The sequence below is a fragment of the Lampris incognitus genome, chromosome 3 (genome assembly GCF_029633865.1).
Source record: "Lampris incognitus isolate fLamInc1 chromosome 3, fLamInc1.hap2, whole genome shotgun sequence".
NCBI lineage: Eukaryota > Metazoa > Chordata > Actinopteri > Lampriformes > Lampridae > Lampris > Lampris incognitus.
The window spans coordinates 8,700,862-8,719,456 of record NC_079213.1 but is presented as its reverse complement, the minus strand read 5'-3'; the positions used below and the strand labels follow the sequence as shown (position 1 = coordinate 8,719,456).

Genomic DNA, 18,595 nt, shown 5'->3' with positions numbered 1-18,595 from the left:
GGTGTGATGTATTAATACAGATGTGAATGGGTGTGCTGTATTAACACAGGTGTATGTTAATCGGTGTGATATACTAGTACAGATGTTAACTGGTGTGATGTATTAATAAAGATGTTAATGGGTGTGCTGTATTAATGCGGGTGTATGTTAATCGGTGTGATATACTAGTACAGATGTTAACTGGTGTGATGTATTAATACAGATGTTAATGGGTGTGCTGTATTAACGCGGGTGTATGTTAAGTGGTGTGATGTACTAATGCGGAGCCATGGCCCCGGGTCCTCACTTCTTCATTCTGTTTTACAGTGTCAGGCAGACAGGGACCAGGTGCCATTTTTAGCTTTTTTTCAAAAATTGCAATTGGGAACCGTTGCCCTGGCCTCCCAATGTCAGGATGTCAGGACGGCCACTGGCACCTCGCATGACCCGACACGAAAAACGAGGTTTACCATCCCAGTAATCCATCAATTAATTATCAGCGCCCTCTAAGGGGAAAGGGATATATGCAGAGATTAGCCGCGCTATTATTGAACCCAACGACCAGTGCACGCGCGCACACACACGCACACACACGCACACACACACACACACACACACACACACGCACACACACACGCACGCACGTGCACACACGAATACACACACAACTAGCTACAAAGAACCACATCTCCCAGGGGCCCCGGCTTCAATCACAGCCTGACCCAGGAAGTGTGACCCACTTGTAGAGGGAAGGACAGAGAGAAAAGAAGTGAGCGGAGAAAGAGGAAGAGGGGATGTGCAGAAGCGAGGAAGGGGAATCTGAAGGAGAGAAAAAAGACGATAAAATGAAGAGGAGCAGACAAGGAGAGAGAGGGAATAGGCGAATGGAAGAAAGGAGAAAAGAGATGAGATGGAAAGGAGCGGGTGGGAGGGAACATATAAATATATATATTTATATATTTTGTTTACACTTTATTGTTGAGTGGGACGCACTGACTTGTATTTTTGTTCTTTTTTACTTTTGTTAGTCGTTTTTTTTTCTTCTAATTTTTATTCCGCCTACTGTCTGAAGGGTCTCTTTCCTCTCCCACACAAATATTCTGCTTCTTATGTAACTCGTGCTCTCCTCTGTTTTCGGCTGGACCGGACCGGCGGGCCAGCCCCACAAGCACGAATGTCGCTGAGTGACCATGTTTAGAGGGACTGACTGCGTGATCATGTTTGACACGTTTGGGCCACTGGATCGGGTGACCGACGACGTTGCTGAAGTTACAGGATTGGTCGGCCGACCAGCGACGTCGCTGGTAAACGCGGAAGTGGGAGTTTCCCTGCTGGCCGTCGCGCTTTCAAAATGTGTCGCTGCAGCAGTTCCAACTCATTCCACATTTATCACACACTCACAAATGGAATATACTGACCATACTGATATTAGTAAGATGGCGGCGCCAATTCACATCTGCGGCGGCCTCACCCAGTACCGTCCATGCAGTGTCTTTGTCCACATCCGCATCTAAGTTTGTGTCTTCGTTGGATCGGCTGGGAGAGCCTGGTCTGCTGCGTCCTGTGGGCCCAGGGACCACGGCCCTGCCTGGAGCTGCGCCGGAAGAGGAAACACCGAGGGCGGTCTGACAGGACGCGGAAGCGGGGCAGGCTAAGCTAACTGCTAGCCCGTGCAGACCGGCAGCTCCGATAACACCGAGGGCGGTCTGGCGGTGGCCTGGCCGAGTGTTGGCTGTGTTTTTAGTGTCGTCGTGTGGAGCGCGGGGAGGTGTGTCGAAGATGTCTGGCTGGGAGAGCTGGCGCTAGATTGGCCTGGTCTGCCACGTTCGATGGGCTCAGGGACCACAGCTCTACCCAGAGCTGCACCCGAAGAAGAAACACCGAGGGCAGTCTGACAGGATGTGGAAGCGGGGCAGGCTAAGCTAACCGCTAGCCCATGCAGACCGGCAGTACTGACAGTCATCCTGGCTGGCGTTCGTTTTTTGGGCAGTGATTTTTTTATGTAGTTTGGATATATGTACGTGCTAGTTTGGATATGTGTTCTTGTAGTTCTTGGATGTGTGTTTTTGTCTTTGTGTTGCACTGCTGCGAGCTGGAAGAAACAGTGTTTTGTTCCACTTCATGTACACAAGTGCATGAAATGAAACGACAAAGTGTTTCTGATTCCTGATACTGCTGCTCGTGGATACTGCTGAAATGCCAACATCTTACTGCTCTTTCTACATCTGGTCCCACACTGTACCGTCCAGCGGAGCGGTGTAGGAGAGAAAACTGCTCTCCATGCACAAGGGGCAGGAGGGAGAGTGCCCAGCTGAAGCACCCCAGATAACAACGACTCTGACAAAACACTCAGTACACACCGAGTCTTACGGCGTTTTCATATCAGCTACGACTGCTTCATGCCGTGACCGAGTACGACTGCCCCCCTCCCCTTCCCCACCCCTCCGTACCCGCATACACTTGCGTACAGTAGGTGACGGTACGCACCTGGTTGGTCTGCGATCCGCAAATACACACGAAGAAGAAGATTTAATCATTTCAGAGCATGCCAGGCTCACCACGTGCATAAAATTGGTTGTCACTCAACAAGTCAAACAGACTGACGACTGGATGACGTTGCTGACTAGTGAGCCACTATTGCAGCAGTGTTGTCAACCAGCACCTGCCACCATCAACGTTACCGTCGGCCTAACGTGATATTTAACATGCTGTGACTTTACAACTGTATCATTCATAACTGCTTGATTTCCTAGTAACAAAAGATGTGGGATGGGTATTAAGCTTAACAATACGACCGGTTATTTCTCCCAAATTCACTGATTACTGCGGCCGTATCCACGAGCCACTTTTTCTTGCGTAGCGGCTGGGCAGCTCGCTCCCATACACAAACTCACCGGCCTGTGTCGTCTCAAAACACAAGGCGAAACAAATAACAGCTCAATACCACATTAGCCAGTATTTTATGGAAGTTGTTAATTACTTCCAGCCATATACTGGGGTTTTTACCTCGTCTTGTTTAACTGTGTTGTGCAAATGAATGAATTGCAAATCTCAGAGAAGATTTGAGAAGTTAAAAGAAGAGAGGAGAGAAAGAGAGTTTACTGGACCAGAAAGACAAGTTTATTGGACTAGAAGGAGAAGATGGGACTCTCTCCTCTATCAACCCCTACAGTCACTATGGGTGGTCCACCACCGTCCACTATATGTGGGCCGGAGCCTTATGCTGTGGTGGGCCGGCCAACCAGACATATGGTTGTGTGTGTGTGTGTGTGTGTGTGTGTGTGTGTGTGTGTGTGTGTGTGTGTGTGACACCTCTGAGTGTTTTGGTGACACCAGTGGGTGGGAAAATTTGCTGACAAACACCTGCCCGAAATCCACACACATATCAAAATTAAGCACACATGGTGAACACGGTGCAGGTAAATTACGCAATCCATTAAAGGCTTTAAAGGTGTTTTTGACCACTTGTGGCCCTATGGAGCACAGTAAGAAAAGCGGGTCCCCCTTTGTTTGTATCACACCTTCTTCCAGCACGCTCGTCAGGATGCACATGCATGGCACGAGCAAGGAAGTGACATAGTACACATGTCTGCAGACATGAAACACAGAGAATGCACAGCATGTCTACACACGCAGACACACAAACAAACACTAACACGTGAACACTTTACTGACTTGTGTTCACACCGTGGTCAGCGAGTCATATGAAATCCATTCTTCCTGGATTGAGACCAGACTACCCGATCACCTTTACAGCTGTCAGCTGCCTCATCGCTGCCCGTCAGCAGCCAAGCAGATCTGTGTTCCTATCACATTTCCTACCCATGTGATGCCCATTTGGTGAATAAGTGTTCTGCCCCAACGCAACACCCAAAAACGCTCAACCCAGGGCGTCCGGGTGGCGTGGCGGTCTATTCCGTTCCCTACCATCACGGGGATTGCCGGTTCGAATCCCTGTGTTGCCTCCGGCTTGGTCGGGCATCCTTATAGACACAGTTGGCTGTGTCTGTGGGTGGGAAGCCGGATGTGGGTATGGGTCCTGGTCGCTGCACTAGTGCCTCCTCTGGTTGGTTGGGGCGCCTGTTCAGGGGGGAATAGTGTGATCCTCCCACGCGCTACATCCCCCTGGTGAAACTCCTCACTCTCAGGTGAAAAGAAGCGGCTGGCGACTCCACATGTATCGGAGGAGGCACGTGGTAGTCTGCAGCCCTCCCCGGATCGGCAGAGGGGGTGGAGCAGCGACCAGTACGGCTCGGAAGAGTGGAGTAATTGGACGGGTACAATTGGGGAGAAAAAGCGCTCAACCCATCAGCTTAGCTAAGCTAGGCTAACTGCAGCGTGTGTGCTAACGGAGGATAAGGGTTTACACCCTTGACTCACCCATGGATTGGCAGGTTCGTACACACACCGTACGTCTCAGGATCTCGTACACCTGAAAATCACGGGACACGGTCAGGTGGGAGACAAAGAGTTCGAACCCAGACAGAAATTTCAACCTGAGCAGAAAGAAATCGATTAAAATTAACAAATAAAGACGAGACCCTTACAATTCGCCCCCTGGTGGCGTTGTCAAAGAACGTGTCTTTAGACTGGATGTTGTATCTGTGAAATACACAAATAAACAGTGAGTTAATCTATGTGTGGGGTTTGTGTATGTGTGTGTGCAATACATGTGTGTTAACATGTGTAGATATATATGCATTATGTGTGTGTTTGTGTTTGGATGAAGATACATGTGTGTTTATGTGTTAATATGCATTTGAGGTCATTTAATTACGTGTGTGTTTATGTGTGCAAATGTGTGTATTATATGTTTGTGTATAAGTGTGTGTGCAGGATTGTGTTCATCTATGTACGTAGAGAGGAATATTTGTATGTGTTTTTACATGATGTGCATGCGTGTGTGTGTGTGTGTGTGTGTGTGTGTGTGTGTGTGTGTCCCTCACAGGTGCATCTTGTCTCTAGAGAAGCAGTGTGACAGTAGTTTGGTGAGTCCGTGGTCTTGGTGTTGTACTTTGGGCTGGAAGGGCTGATTCAGTTTCCTCCACACCGCGTTCATACTGCCGCTAAAACCGCTCTCTTCCTTCAGTTCATAACTCTGAAGACACATAACAGATTAACTCGTTCATTCGCAACACGCACAGTAACATCACACTTATATTTACTCACTCAGCACACGTTTTTATCCAAAGTGACTTACAAGAAAATCAGCAATTAGCAGATAGTAAATTCAAATGTTTATCAACTGGCATCATGGCATGCTTCACAGTAATCATATATTAGTACTATATGAAGAAGTAGTATTAGTATATTTGCTAAATAGCAATCTTATCATAGCCAAGAGTACATGTGATGCTGAGTGCATTAAGTGTAAGTGTGTGTAAGATCATCAAGTTGGAGTGAACAGGTTGACCCTGTTATAAAGTACATTTACACATGTCAGTATTTCAGACAAACTGTCACCACAAGTGTGTGTGTGAAGTCAAGTGAAGGTAGCAGAGGGCCACTGACCGTAATCACACACCAGTGATAGAAGCAGGAGAGTCATATTATCATGATAGTGATGTAGTGATGATACATGAGTAACAAGACACCTTTGAGTGTATTACAGTACCCTATGTTTTAGTATGGGTGAGTGTTTAGCATGGGTGAGTGTTTAGCATGGTTGAGTCTTTAGTCTGGGTGAGTTTTTAGCATGGGTGAGCATTTAGCGTGACTGGGGGTCTTCAATATGAAGACCCCCAGTCAACGGCCAAGACAGATGTACTTAGGAACATCCGCAGCTTTATCCAAAGAAAATTATGCCAAATGCAGAATTCATGGCTGAGCAACAAAGCTGATGAGATACAGGGCTTTGCAGACAGAAATGACATGAAAAACTTCTACAATGGCCTGAAAGAAGTCTACGGTCCTACCATCGCTGGCTCATCCCCGCTCCTTAGCGCAGATGGGACAACACTAATCACAGACGAAGGGGAGGTTCTTGAAAGATGGGCTGAACACTTCAGCAATGTTTTGACTCACCCTTGTACCATCAACTATGAAGCCATCAATCGACTACCCCAAATTCCATCTGATGAGACGCTGAGCACCCTTCCAACAATGGAAGAGACGCTTAAGGCCTGTCCTGAGGTACTGAAACAGTCACTCAGGACTTTAAAGATGCCTAAATTATCCACCTCTATAAGCACAAGGGAAATCGCCAATCATGTGATAACCACCGTGGAATTTCCCTGCTGTCCATTGCAGGCAAGCTGCTTGCAAGAGTTTTATTAAATCGCCTCAGCGCACAGCTCAAGAGAGGACTTCTACCTCAGAGTCAATGTGGATTTCGGAAAGAACGCGGGACCATAGACAGCTTCAAGAAAAATGCCAGGAACAAAATGTTGACCTGTACTCTCCTTTGTTGATCTGACCAAGGCCTTTGGAGAATCATGGCATAATATGGATGTCCAAAAAAGTTCATCACCATCGTACGACAACTACACGGTGGCATGCTAGCCAGAGTCCAAGACAACGGAGTTGCATCTGAGCCGCTCCCGGTCTCTAATGGAGTAAAACAAGGCTGTGTCCTTGACCCAACCCTGTTAAGCCTTATGTTCTCAGCCATGCTGTCAGATGCCTTCAGAGAGGGAGACGCTGGCATTGCTGTCAATTACCGTTTTAATGGCTGTCTCTTCAACCTTCAGCGGCTTAAAGCAAAAACCTTAGTTAAAACAGCAACCATCGACGATCTTCTGTTTGCCGATGACTGCGCCCTCAACGCTACATCCGAAGCCAACATGCAATGAAGGATCAATAAGTTCTCAGAGGCTTGCAAAAACTTCGGCCTCACCATCAACTTAAAAAAGACTGAAGTACTTCATCAGCCAGCTCCAGGCAAGCCATACAATGTACCCAACATCACCATTAATGGGCATCGATTAAATGCGGCTGACAAATTCACTTACCTGGGCAGTTCTCTCTCCAGATATGTCACCACTGATGAAGAGATGACCGCACGACTTGCTAAAGCAAGTGCGGCTTTTGGCCGACTCCACAAGAATGTGTGGAACAGGAGAGGCATCACCCAGGACACAAAAATTAAAGTGTATCGGGCCATAGTTCTCACCACACTGCTTTACGGCTGCGAAACATGGACAGTTTACAAACGCCATGCAAAAACACTAAACCACTTTCACACCGCATGCCTCAGAAAACTTCTTGGCATAAAGTGGTATGACAAGATCCCTGACACAGAGGTCCTCACTCGCTCAAGACTGCCGAATATACACACCATCCTATTGCAATCACAGCTTTGTTGGGTGGGCCACGTAGTTCGCATGCCAGACCACCGGCTCCCAAAGAAACTGTTATATGGTGAACTCAAGCAAGGCAAACGCTCCCATGGTGGTCAAAACAAGCGTTTCAAAGACACCTTGAAGGTTTCGTTAAAGGCCTTTACCATCAACAACGATACATGGGAACAGAAAGCTTTGAACAGAGGAGAGTGGCATGCAGCAGAGAGCCGCAGTCAGGCCAGGAAAGACCGTGCCAGCAACCCTCCAGCTACTCCCACTATCCCATGCCCACACTGCCAAAGAACATTCAGGGCGCAGATTGGACTAACCAGCCATATTTGCACCCACAGAATTCGGCCCCTACAGGATGACTAGATGGTCCTCGTCGCTGCAGCGGACGAACAACGAAAAAAAACAAAAAACATAGGTGAGTGTTTAGCAAGGTAGAGTGTTTAGCATGGTTGAGTGTTTAGCATGGGGGAGTGTTTAGCATGGGGGAATGTTTAGCATGGGGGAGTGTTTAGTATGGGTGAGTGTTTAGCGTGGGTGAGTGTTTAGCGTGGGTGAGTGTTAAGCGTGGGTGAGTGTTTAGCATGGCTGAGTGTTTAGCATGGCTGAGTGTTTAGCATGGGGGAGTGTTTAGCATGGGGGAGTGTTTAGCATGGGGGAGTGTTTAGCATGGGGGAGTGTTTAGTATGGGTGAGTGTTTAGCATGGGTGAGTGTTTAGTATGGGTGAGTGTTAGTATGGGAGACCCAATGTAGGATCAAATCACTAACAATGAACTTTTCGGGGTCACGCTGCGCTCACAAAGCTACACAGAGTGTAAAACCTCCGAAGCTGACGGTGTTGGATCGTCTTCTACCGTTTCACTAAAAAGGGAGCGGAGTTAGCCCACGTCAGTTTCCAGTGGAGGTCTTTAGATTTAGCCCACGTCAGTTTGCAGTGGAGGTATATACATTTAGCCCATGTCAGTTTCCAGTGGAGGTCTTTAGATTTAGCCCATGTCAGTTTGCAGTGGAGGTCTTTAGATTTAGCCCACGTCAGTTTCCAGTGGAGGTCTTTAGATTTAGCTCACATCAGTTTGCAGTGGAGGTCTTTAGATTTAGCCCACGTCAGTTTCCAGTGGAGGTCTTTACATTTAGCCCATGTCAGTTTCCAGTGGAGGTCTTTAGATTTAGCCCACGTCAGTTTGCAGTGGAGATCTTTAGATTTAGCCCATGTCAGTTTCCAGTGGAGGTCTTTAGATTTAGCCCACATCAGTTTGCAGTGGAGGTCTTTAGATTTAGCCCACGTCAGTTTCCAGTGGAGGTCTTTAGATTTAGCTCACATCAGTTTGCAGTGGAGGTCTTTAGATTTAGCCCACGTCAGTTTGCAGTGGAGGTCTTTAGATTTAGCCCACAACAGTTTGCAGTGGAGTTCTTTAGATTTAGCCCACGTCAGTTTGCAGTGGAGGTCTTAGATTTAGACCACGACAGTTTGCAGCAGAGGTCTTTAGATTTAAGGTTAAATCTAAATTTCTCAGTTTGGGGCGTCCTGATGGACGACCTGGGTGAGGTGAGGTTTAGACTTAGTTTAAAATACTACTCAGATGTTGTTTGTGTTTCGATCAAGACTCTTTGAAAGCAAACACTGGACTCGCACATAAATAAGCTGACTGGATAAAAAGAATTGGAGTCGACCAATGTAACACAAAAACCAATTCATGTCCGTTTGAAGTAAACGAGTTGATATGTGGTCATGTGACTGCACGACACAATATTGAAAAGATAACCATCAAATTTCTCTCGTGGCAAATAACCCCGGACTCCTTTCTTTAATTTACTCTGGAGTGTTTGGGATGACATGGTCTTTCTCGCCCTGCGTCCTGCAGATGATTTACTTCTTAAAACCCACATGGAAGGACCTGGACCTGATCACACCTGAATTTTTCTCAACTGTTATCAAATCTTAGTCCAGACTGATCTGAACCCTGTGTGAACAGGGGACGTCTCACCTTCTTGGTGGGAACTTTGATTTTGAGAAACTCCGCCTCTCGACTGAGGACTGGCCAGGGAGCGTGGAGACGGGTGAAGCTGGGGCCGTGGGTCTTCAACTGGAAAAGACGAAAGAAAGAAAGAAAGAAAAAGAAAGAAAAAACAAACAAACAAACAAACAAAAGAATCAGAATTGACCTGCCAGTTGTTTTCTCTGTCAGAGTTCAGACTCGGGTTGGCTTGTGCACACGAGGCATAACATTAAATGATAAAAGTAGAATATTTACTAATAGGGAGGATATGACGTAGTAGTAGCAATAATAATAATAATAATACATTTATATAGTGCTTTTCTAGTCACCCAAAGTGCTTCCCATTGAGGGGGGTAACTCATTTCAACCACCACCAATGTGTAACACCACCTGGGTGACGCACGGCAGCCATTTTGTGCCAGAACGCTCACCACACATCAGCTTGATGTGGAGAGGGAGGAATCATTGAGTCAGTTACATGGGGTGGGGGGGGGTGAGGTGGCCAGATGGAGAGAGCCAGGTTGAGAATTTTGCCAGGACACCGGGGTACCCCCTACTCTTTGCATAAGTGTCATGGGATCTTTAATGACCACAGTTGATTAAAGTTCGTGAGCTGAGGCACAACCCTGAACCACAAGGAGGAGCCGCCACCCCACACGGAGACACCCAGGACCCCGAACATCCGACACTCCGGTGGGCCAATGGCCGCAGCTGCCAGCCCAGCATACCAACCATACCAGCAATCAACGCACACAGACAAATAAAACTGACCTAGACCCTGAACCTCCACAAAAAACCAGTCAGGACAATCCTGAAGAGGACAAAACCAGCACATGAACACATGACAACCATGCTGTGTGCCCACGAGCCGCACGCAGCCACCGATCAAGCAAAGTGCTGCACGCGACACCCAGCCCGCAGGCCAGCCAGGCGCCACACGTGATGCCAAGGCCCCCACAACCCCCCCCACGCAGCCAAGCCTCGTGCAAGCCACGCACGGAGTATATATGTATGTATGTATATATGTAGTACATATGTATATATGTAGTATATATGTATATATTTAGTATACAGTAGAGAGTCATGGCCTGTATTTATTTCTGATACAGAAATAAAGTCATGCTAGCATCAAGGCTGCATTCAGCTCCACTAACGAAGGAGGAAAAACCTTGTTGTTTTCAAAAATACCCGTGTACGTGTGGACCAGGCCTCAGAAATAATAAACAAACGCAAGAGTCGGTCTCGGCTCAGCTGTCCTGCTACAAGACAGGGACACAAAACTGAACACACGGCTAACGCCTGAATATTAGCCATCAGAATTATCTAAGACAAAGCAAATATATAACATATATATAATATCCACCCATCCATTATCCAAACCACTTATCCAGCTGTCAGGGTCGCGGGGATGCTGGAGCCTATCCCAGCAGCCCCTGGGCGGCAGGCGGGGAGACACCCTGGACAGGCCACCAGGCCGCATATAAGACAAATAAAGTGTTCTGATTCCTGATTCCTGCAATTAAATGTAAATGTATAAAGTGGACAAAACCAACATACATGTACAGTATTAACAAAAACATGAAACATTTCAAAATAACTTCAGAGTGCTTTCTCTGTTTCTCTTTGCGTTAGCCGATGGTAAACGTTGGTTCCGGTTCAGCTGTTTGAAAAACAGTCACCCGCGTCCCCGAAGCGAACATCTACCCATATTATAAACCTGTTAGTATTCTCTAATGTTTTGATGGAGCCCTGACAATGATCACAATAACCGTAGATGAAATAAGAGAAATATTAAAACAGTTACCGTAATGCTGGGGACCCCCCGGAACCCCATTAAGGACTCCCGTGGAGGCCCCAGAGCCTCGTGTTGGACACCACCGTGTGAACGCAGCAGCCATATTGTTCAGCCTGCTGAGTGAGAGTGTAACTGGAACCTAAAGCTGGGGGTGGTGTGTGTTTGCATATATGTGTATGTGTATGTCTATGTATGTGTATGTCTATGTATGTGTGTATGCATGCTGGGGGGGAGGCAGCAGGTAACCTTACCCCTGTGAACCATCAAATACTGTAAGATGGAGGGATCGGTGGGCGTGTGCGAGAGGAAGAGAGTGAAAAGAGAAAGAGGGTGGGTGGTAGAAACCTGAAACAATCTCTCTCTCTCTCTCGCTCGTTCTCTCTCCCTCTCTCTCCATTTCTGCCAACCTGATAACCCCCCCCCCCTTCTCATGTTATCTTCAGTCTCACTGACTGACACATTCATTCAATCATTCATTCCTGGTCATGCAGTCATGATCAGTATCACTTTCTAATTGAAAATCAGCACAAGAAGAAGAAAAAAAACAAGAACAAAACTAAGCGTAGTTTTTACTGACAAATATCAAGTCATTTCAAGTTTTGCGTACAGCAGTAAAATTTTGGGAGAGGGTTTCTCAGACTCAGAATACTTCGTTCATCCCCGGGGGGAAACTGGGTTCTACTACAGATTCTGTTTGAAAAACAAAAACTGGTAACTGGTCTCACGGTATTTTGAGTTATTTTACTTTTTGAGTTACAGCACTTTTGTAGTTCAGGTAAGAATTTCATGTGATGAATAACAAAGTTCATAGCGACGTGTTTTAGGAATCAGGAACACGTTGTCGTTTCCCCCAGCCCACGGCAGTGCAACGCAAAGACAAAAATACATATCTAAAAACTAAAAGAACACACATATCAAACTACAAAAAGAAAAAAAATCACTGTCCAGGAGAACGAACACCAGCCAGGATGACTGTCGGAACTGCCGGTCTGCATGGGCTAGCAGTTAGCTTAGCCTGCCCCGCTTCCACATCCTGTCAGACCGCCCTCGGTGGTTCCTCTTCGGGCACAGCTCCGGGCAGGGCTGTGGTCCCTGGGCCACATGCAGATGAGTGAATTTACATCTTCAGCACAGCAACCAAACTGAAGATGAAGGTACTGGAGGCAGGTAGCGTTGAGTCTGAAGAAGAAGCGACGTTGTTGTGTCTAACAAGCAGATATGACAGGTGGTAGAAGACCTTTACCAACAGACACGACGACATCAGTAGTAAAACTCGGGTCCCACCAGGTTTTATGGGGGCATGCTGTGCTGACATAACAGCACCGGCAACTCTGACCCATTCCGAATGAATTCTGGGGATTTGGCGCACTCAGAAACTACTGCGGTTACCATATATCAATGGTTCTCAATCAGGTCCTCAGGGACCACCAGTACTGCTGGTTACATACTGCACCAGGCAGTTCGTTACATTCGCCTGCTGTTCCAGGTATAACACTGCAATCCACTCGAGTCAGGACTTTAAAAATCTGACATCCTACTCAGAAAAGTGCCAAGGAACGGCCACTTAAAGTAACACTGTGTAACTTTCTTTAGCTGGACTGCGTACACGACAAATTGAGACCACTAGCACTTCAATACACCACTTAATCCCAATGCCATCGCCTCAAAAGGGCTGGCGAGACACACATGAGCAGCATTGTCACAATAACAGCAAACGAGAGGCATGAATGTGGCAATGTTATGTTTTTCTCCCTTAGCAACGGCTTGTTGGTGGTAGAAGTTGCAGCAAAACATGTGTGGGTCATTGCTGAAATAAAAAACATCTAAAGTAATGCCTTCACTTTTATCGTGCCTCGTAGCGAGCATCATTTCCTGTGTGCAAAGAAGCAATCACGTCTCGTCCCCTAAATAAAGAGAAAAATTACACAATGCTGCTTTAAGTCAGAAGTACGAGTTGGAATTTTGGCCAAGCTCGCTCAGGTCCGTGTTTGCCGAGGTAACAGACCTGCCGTCACAGCAACATGGCAGCGCCCGCATTTGACAGCAAACAAGTTCCCTTTGCATAGGTTTTCCTTTTTTCATTTGAAAACACATCTAACATGCATCGAAGATACTCTTTATGTTACGATAACATACACCCCCCCCCCTTTTCTCCTAACTGTATCTGGCCAATTACCCCACTCTTCTGAGCCATCCCGGTTACCACTCCCCTCCCCCCCAATCTGGGGAGGGCTGCAGACTACCACATGCCTCCTCCGATACATGTGGAGTCACCAGCCGCTTCTTTTCACCTGGCCATCAGACCCATGGAGACGTTGTGCTTGTACACCCGCCCTGTAGGTGCTTGGTGGTGTGGAGCTGCGTGTTCTTTCAGCAGCATTTTATTCAAATGTGTGTTAACTTATAAATATGTTACTAGAAGATGACAAAATCTATTTCTTAAACACAGTAGCAACACAGTGTTTGTCCTCACTTTGCTATGTCAGCTGTCTGTCACGCCACAGTGCTGTTATATACTGTGAGCAGGGACAACAAATAGTTGGGGTCAACTGAGGCGAACATATTTTCGTACCACACCCCCCCCCCCGACTCCAAAGGCTCCAAATCAAAACCTTAAAAGTGGACATTTCAAAGTCTCATACTTGTGTTACTCAAAAAAGCATCATCATTATCATCATCATCATCAGTTCCATAACCTATGGAGGTCGTAGGAGCACAGCTGATGCCTCAACAGGTTGAGTCATCATTGTGTTTCAGTAGGGGGAGTACCTGGTGGTCCCTACCTCCTCTCCAGGTATGGATGACTGTTTGGTTCACCGAGGAACTCATCCGCCCTTTGACGGGTTTTGTTTTTAGTCCTGCTGGGTGTGCACACACCCTCCTCACAACAACCCAAGGGTTGAAGTGGGGGTGCCGGTTTAGTCGCCGACGACCCGACGGTTGCAGTTTATCGTCGTACCCAGGACCACTCAAAAAAGCACCACTGGCCAAACAGATATTTTCCTGCTAATGGCCAAACAGCTTTTGTTCCAAATATCTTACATAAGCAAGTCCCCATAAGCGCAAAATAAGAAAATGTTCAAAAAGATAGAGAAACGCCAAGTGTGGGCAGCAAGTGTTTGCTTTGGGTTGTGTTATCAGTATCGTTTCATTCTCGCTGTACAAGTGGGCGCATCATTCACATCACAAAATCCATTAAATCAGGTTGTGCAAGTGTAGAAGAACGACATCATCTTGAACTATGAAAAATGATGAGATGCAGTTCCACTCTTCACACTGCAGGGATCAGAGGAACCAGCTGCTCTACCAGGCTGTATTGTGGCAGGGAGAGCCAGAAAAACAGCCTCTTGGCCAACGCTTGTGTATATATACCATCCATCCGTCCGTCTTCCAAACCGCTTATCCTGCTCTCAGGGTTGCGGGGATGCTGGGATGGGCTCCAGCATCCCTGCAACCCTGAGAGCAGGATAATGTCCATTAATCTGCACTGTTCCTGCACTCAACACTCAACACCGACTACTGTCAAGCTCTCCAAGTTATTCAAAGAATTTGGGTAACTGAACTTTTAAACACTACATCTTTAATTAATGTTGTTTTGAAGAAAAATAAGATTTTCTGTTGCAATGATGCATTAATAATAAGCATAAAGTTGATGAAAGCATTTATGTTCTATTTTTATTTTTTGGGATTTTTTTTTCTCCCCAATTGTACTTTGCTAATTACCCCACTTTTCCGAGCCCCCCCCCCGGTTGCCGCTCCAACCCCCTCTGCCGATCCAGGGAGGGCTGCAGACCACCACATGCCTCCTCCGATACACGTTGAGTCGCCAGCCGCTTCTTTTCACCTGACAGTGAGGAGTTTCACCAGGGGGGCGTAGCACATGGGAGGATCACGCTCTTCCGCCCAGCCCTGCCCCCCAAATAGGCGTCCTGACTGACCAGAGGAGGCGCTAATGCTGCCACCAGGACACGTACCGACATTCGGCTTCCCACCCGCAAACATGGCCAATTGAGTCTGTAGGGACGCCCGACCAAGTCGGAGGTAACACAGGGATTCAAACCAGCGATCCCCGTGTTAGATTGTTCAATTCACTCTGGTCAGCTTGTTCTCCTCCAGCAGCTGGGAGGTCAAAAGTTCCCTGCAGCGCCCCCACATGACTACTGTAACCAATCAGAAAAAACTTCTGAGCCGGCCTGAGCCAACCAATCAGAAAAATCTACCAAATGTCGTATAGAGGGCGCCATAGAGCAAAGGTGTGTGTGTGGGAGTGATACACATACCTGACACATGGTGTGTGAACTCATTTTATCACTTTTCTGAGACCCCCCTCTGAAAATTTGATTGAAGCCTATAAACAGCCTCTGGAAGTCCATAATCCATCCATCCATCCAACCTCTGGAGGCCATTACAGTGAATGTACGGTGAGGACTGGCCTAAATGTCCTCTTTGTAAAAAGGTCCACTCCATGGGTAAAATTAAAAAAAACTCACGCTGGTCCTTCCAAAGATAAGCCCCCCCCCCACACACACACACACTCAATATAAAATATTTGCACAGCCTCTCTGCCTCATATTATTACCTTTTGTGCCTTGATCATTACATTACTGCTCATCATTGCTTGTATCTGATCAATATAGTATTAGTTTGATATTATTATTAGTGTTGATTGTTTTAATAAATCGTTTCAACTGACTAAGCTGCTGTCCTTCCTGTTCTTGCTGCAATATTCATTGAAGGTCACGATCACAGGAACTGCTCTCCCACCCATCCAGGCCATCTATTATACACGGTGCACCCCGAAGGCTCTCAGCATCGTGAAGGTCCCCACCCACCCACCCACTTCACCCTCCTACCCTCTGGCAGCAGGTACCAGAGCACCCGTGCTGCCTCCACCAGACTATGCAACAAATTCATTCCTCAGGCTGTGAGGTTCCTCAACAGCCTGAACACGTCGACCTTCCGCGAAACGACTTTTTGACCTTCTTGCTCACTGTCCGTGTCAGGTGTGCTGCTGATGTTCAGGTCTGTGAAGTAATTCTTGTTTTTAATGCACTTTTTGTTTTTAACATTTATTGCGTGTTATTTGTTTTTACGTGCCGCTGTGGCCCTTGCGAAACGTAACCTCGTTCCCCTGTGTGTATGAGACACGCATGTGAGGAAATGACAATAAAAGCAGTCTAAGTTGTTGTGCAGCCAGTAGTAACACATAACCATCAGACAAACAACAATAAATGGGCAACAAACAATACGAAAATCACACCGAGTTATTTAAAAGGCCAATGGCAGCCGGGACAAACGAGTTCTTAAGTCTATCGGTCCTGCATGTTGGCAGACTGTGTCTGCGGCCTGACAGAAGCAACTTGAACTCCTCGGACACGGGGGGCAGGGCTAGGATCAGCCAGGACTGACTGGGCCTTCGTCATGGTCCTAACCTTATACAGAAGAGGGAGGTCATTCAAGGTCGTGCCTGCAATTTTGCCGAACGCTTTGACGATATACTGCAATCTGTTCCCATTTTTGAGGGCAAGCGACCCATACCAGCTGACAAGGGAGAATGTAAGGAAGGTACTGTCCACGTTAAAACTTCAAAACTTATGATAAAAGCGCATGCACCGATGGGTTTTTCTACACACAGCATCCACATGAAGCTCGAAAGTCAGCTTGCTATCAATTATAACGCCAAAATATTTGTACTGCCGCAAAAACCCAACAGCCTGGTCATTGATCACCACAGGTAGGATTCTTTCTAAAAGCTATTGTCATCACTTCAGTTTTGGACACACTGATGTCCAAGAAGGACAACTTGCAGCAGTCCATAAATTCTGCTACTACAGGAACATGATCAGGGTCATCACTGCTAAGAAGAGACACGGTGACAGAATCGTCGGCAAACTTAATGATATGATACCCCACTTATCTGTCTTTAGCACCCATTAGTGTACAAGACAAATAAAAGAGGTAAGAGGACGCACCCCTGGGGCAAGCTGGTGGAGGAAAAGAGAAAATCGGATAAAACGCCATTAACCTTCAAACACTGCGACCTTTCAGTTAAGAAAACAATCAGCCAGGATCAGGCCAGGATCAATGTTGTGGATGCTCTCTAGCCTTCCTGCTAAAATGTGAGGCTGGATACAATTACAAGCTGAGGAGAAATCAATAAACACTAGTGGCACTCAAGTCTTTGCACCCTCTAGGTGTGCCAGGGTCATCTTTAATAAGGTGCCCGTCACATCTTCAACACCCCGGCCTGACCTGCATGCATTTGGAACGGGTCCAAAATTGCCTGCACTGTGTTCAGAAGCACATCCTTCACAACCTTCTCAAAAGATTTCATTATAACAGCGGTAAGCGCCACAGGCCTGTAGTAATTAAGTGATTTTGCAGCTTTATTTTTTGGCACAAGCGCAATTATGGAAGCCTTCCAAAGGCAAGTTGTTGGCGTGACAACATGAAGATAAAACAGAATAAATCTGCCAAATGTTCAGCACTATTCTTAAGTGTTCAACCTCAAATGCCATCAGGGCTGGGATTTTTCCTTTCCTTTACACCCTGGGAAAGTTTCAGGACCTTGCCCCTGTCAACATGCATACTGTTTGGCTCAGGAACAGCATTTTTGAAGACTGACAGCTCCTCGCTAAAATCATGGACATTAAAACGATTGTAAAAAGTGTTCAGTTCCTTAGAAAGGTCAAGGTCAGGCTTGACATTAAGGGAACTTGGACACTTCTTAGACTGCATCTCCATCATAGACTTAAACCCTCCCATGCAGGGTGTGAATTAACCATACTGAGCATGTTCTCTACTTTGTCCTTGTAGCTACACTTAGCTAGCTTAAGTTCCTTTTTAACCTGTTTCTGTAGCTCCCTGTACTGAGTCAAATCCCCTTGGTTAAAACTGATATTTTGCTGGTTAATTGAGTTTTTGACAGATTTGGAGATCCATGGTTTATAAGTTGGATAAATGGAAATTGACTTTTGGGGATGCCCAAGTCCTCACAGAAGGTGATATAGTATGCAGACACGGTCTCTTGTGAGTTCGTCCAGATCATCACAAACATTTTTAAACAAGTCCCAGTCAGTGCAACTCTAACAGTCCTGGAGACATTGGATAGACTCTTCCGACCAGACCGAAACTAAACATCGTTCTGGCTCGTTTCTCTCCAGGACCGCTTTGTAGGGCGGAAACAAACGCACAACATTGTGATCAGACATACTGAGTGCAGCTCTATGAAGGGATTTATAAGCTCCCTTGACAGATCCATAACAAAGGTCCAGACATTTTGCAAGTCGTGTCAGACAAATCATATACTGGTAAAGATTACCCAAAGACTTTCCTGGTTTAGGGTGATAAAAATAACCCATAACAAAAGTTTGGTGCATCCGGCGCAATTGCTTGACGCTGTTGCACTGCTTTTACCATAGCCCGAGTTGTCATGTCAACATTAGTCTTTGGGTGACTATACACCAAGACGTAACTGGGAATTCCTTTGGTAAAGAAAAGGGTCGTAGGGACAACAGTTTAATGTCTGAGGTAC

The 18,595-nt window shown here is 46.6% G+C and overlaps 1 protein-coding gene across 1 annotated transcript in view; it reads right to left on the bottom strand.

The window, feature by feature from the left end:
* The window catches only part of ano2b (anoctamin 2b), a 137,905-nt gene that overhangs the window by 92,832 nt on the left and 26,478 nt on the right, over positions 1 to 18,595 (bottom strand). The window contains exons 3-6 of the mRNA XM_056275867.1: positions 9,255 to 9,353; positions 4,926 to 5,077; positions 4,527 to 4,581; positions 4,360 to 4,411 (exon numbers count right to left, since the gene is read on the bottom strand). Coding sequence (XP_056131842.1) covers positions 4,360 to 4,411; positions 4,527 to 4,581; positions 4,926 to 5,077; positions 9,255 to 9,353 — 358 coding nt within the window. The remainder of the gene's footprint in view (positions 1 to 4,359; positions 4,412 to 4,526; positions 4,582 to 4,925; positions 5,078 to 9,254; positions 9,354 to 18,595) is intronic.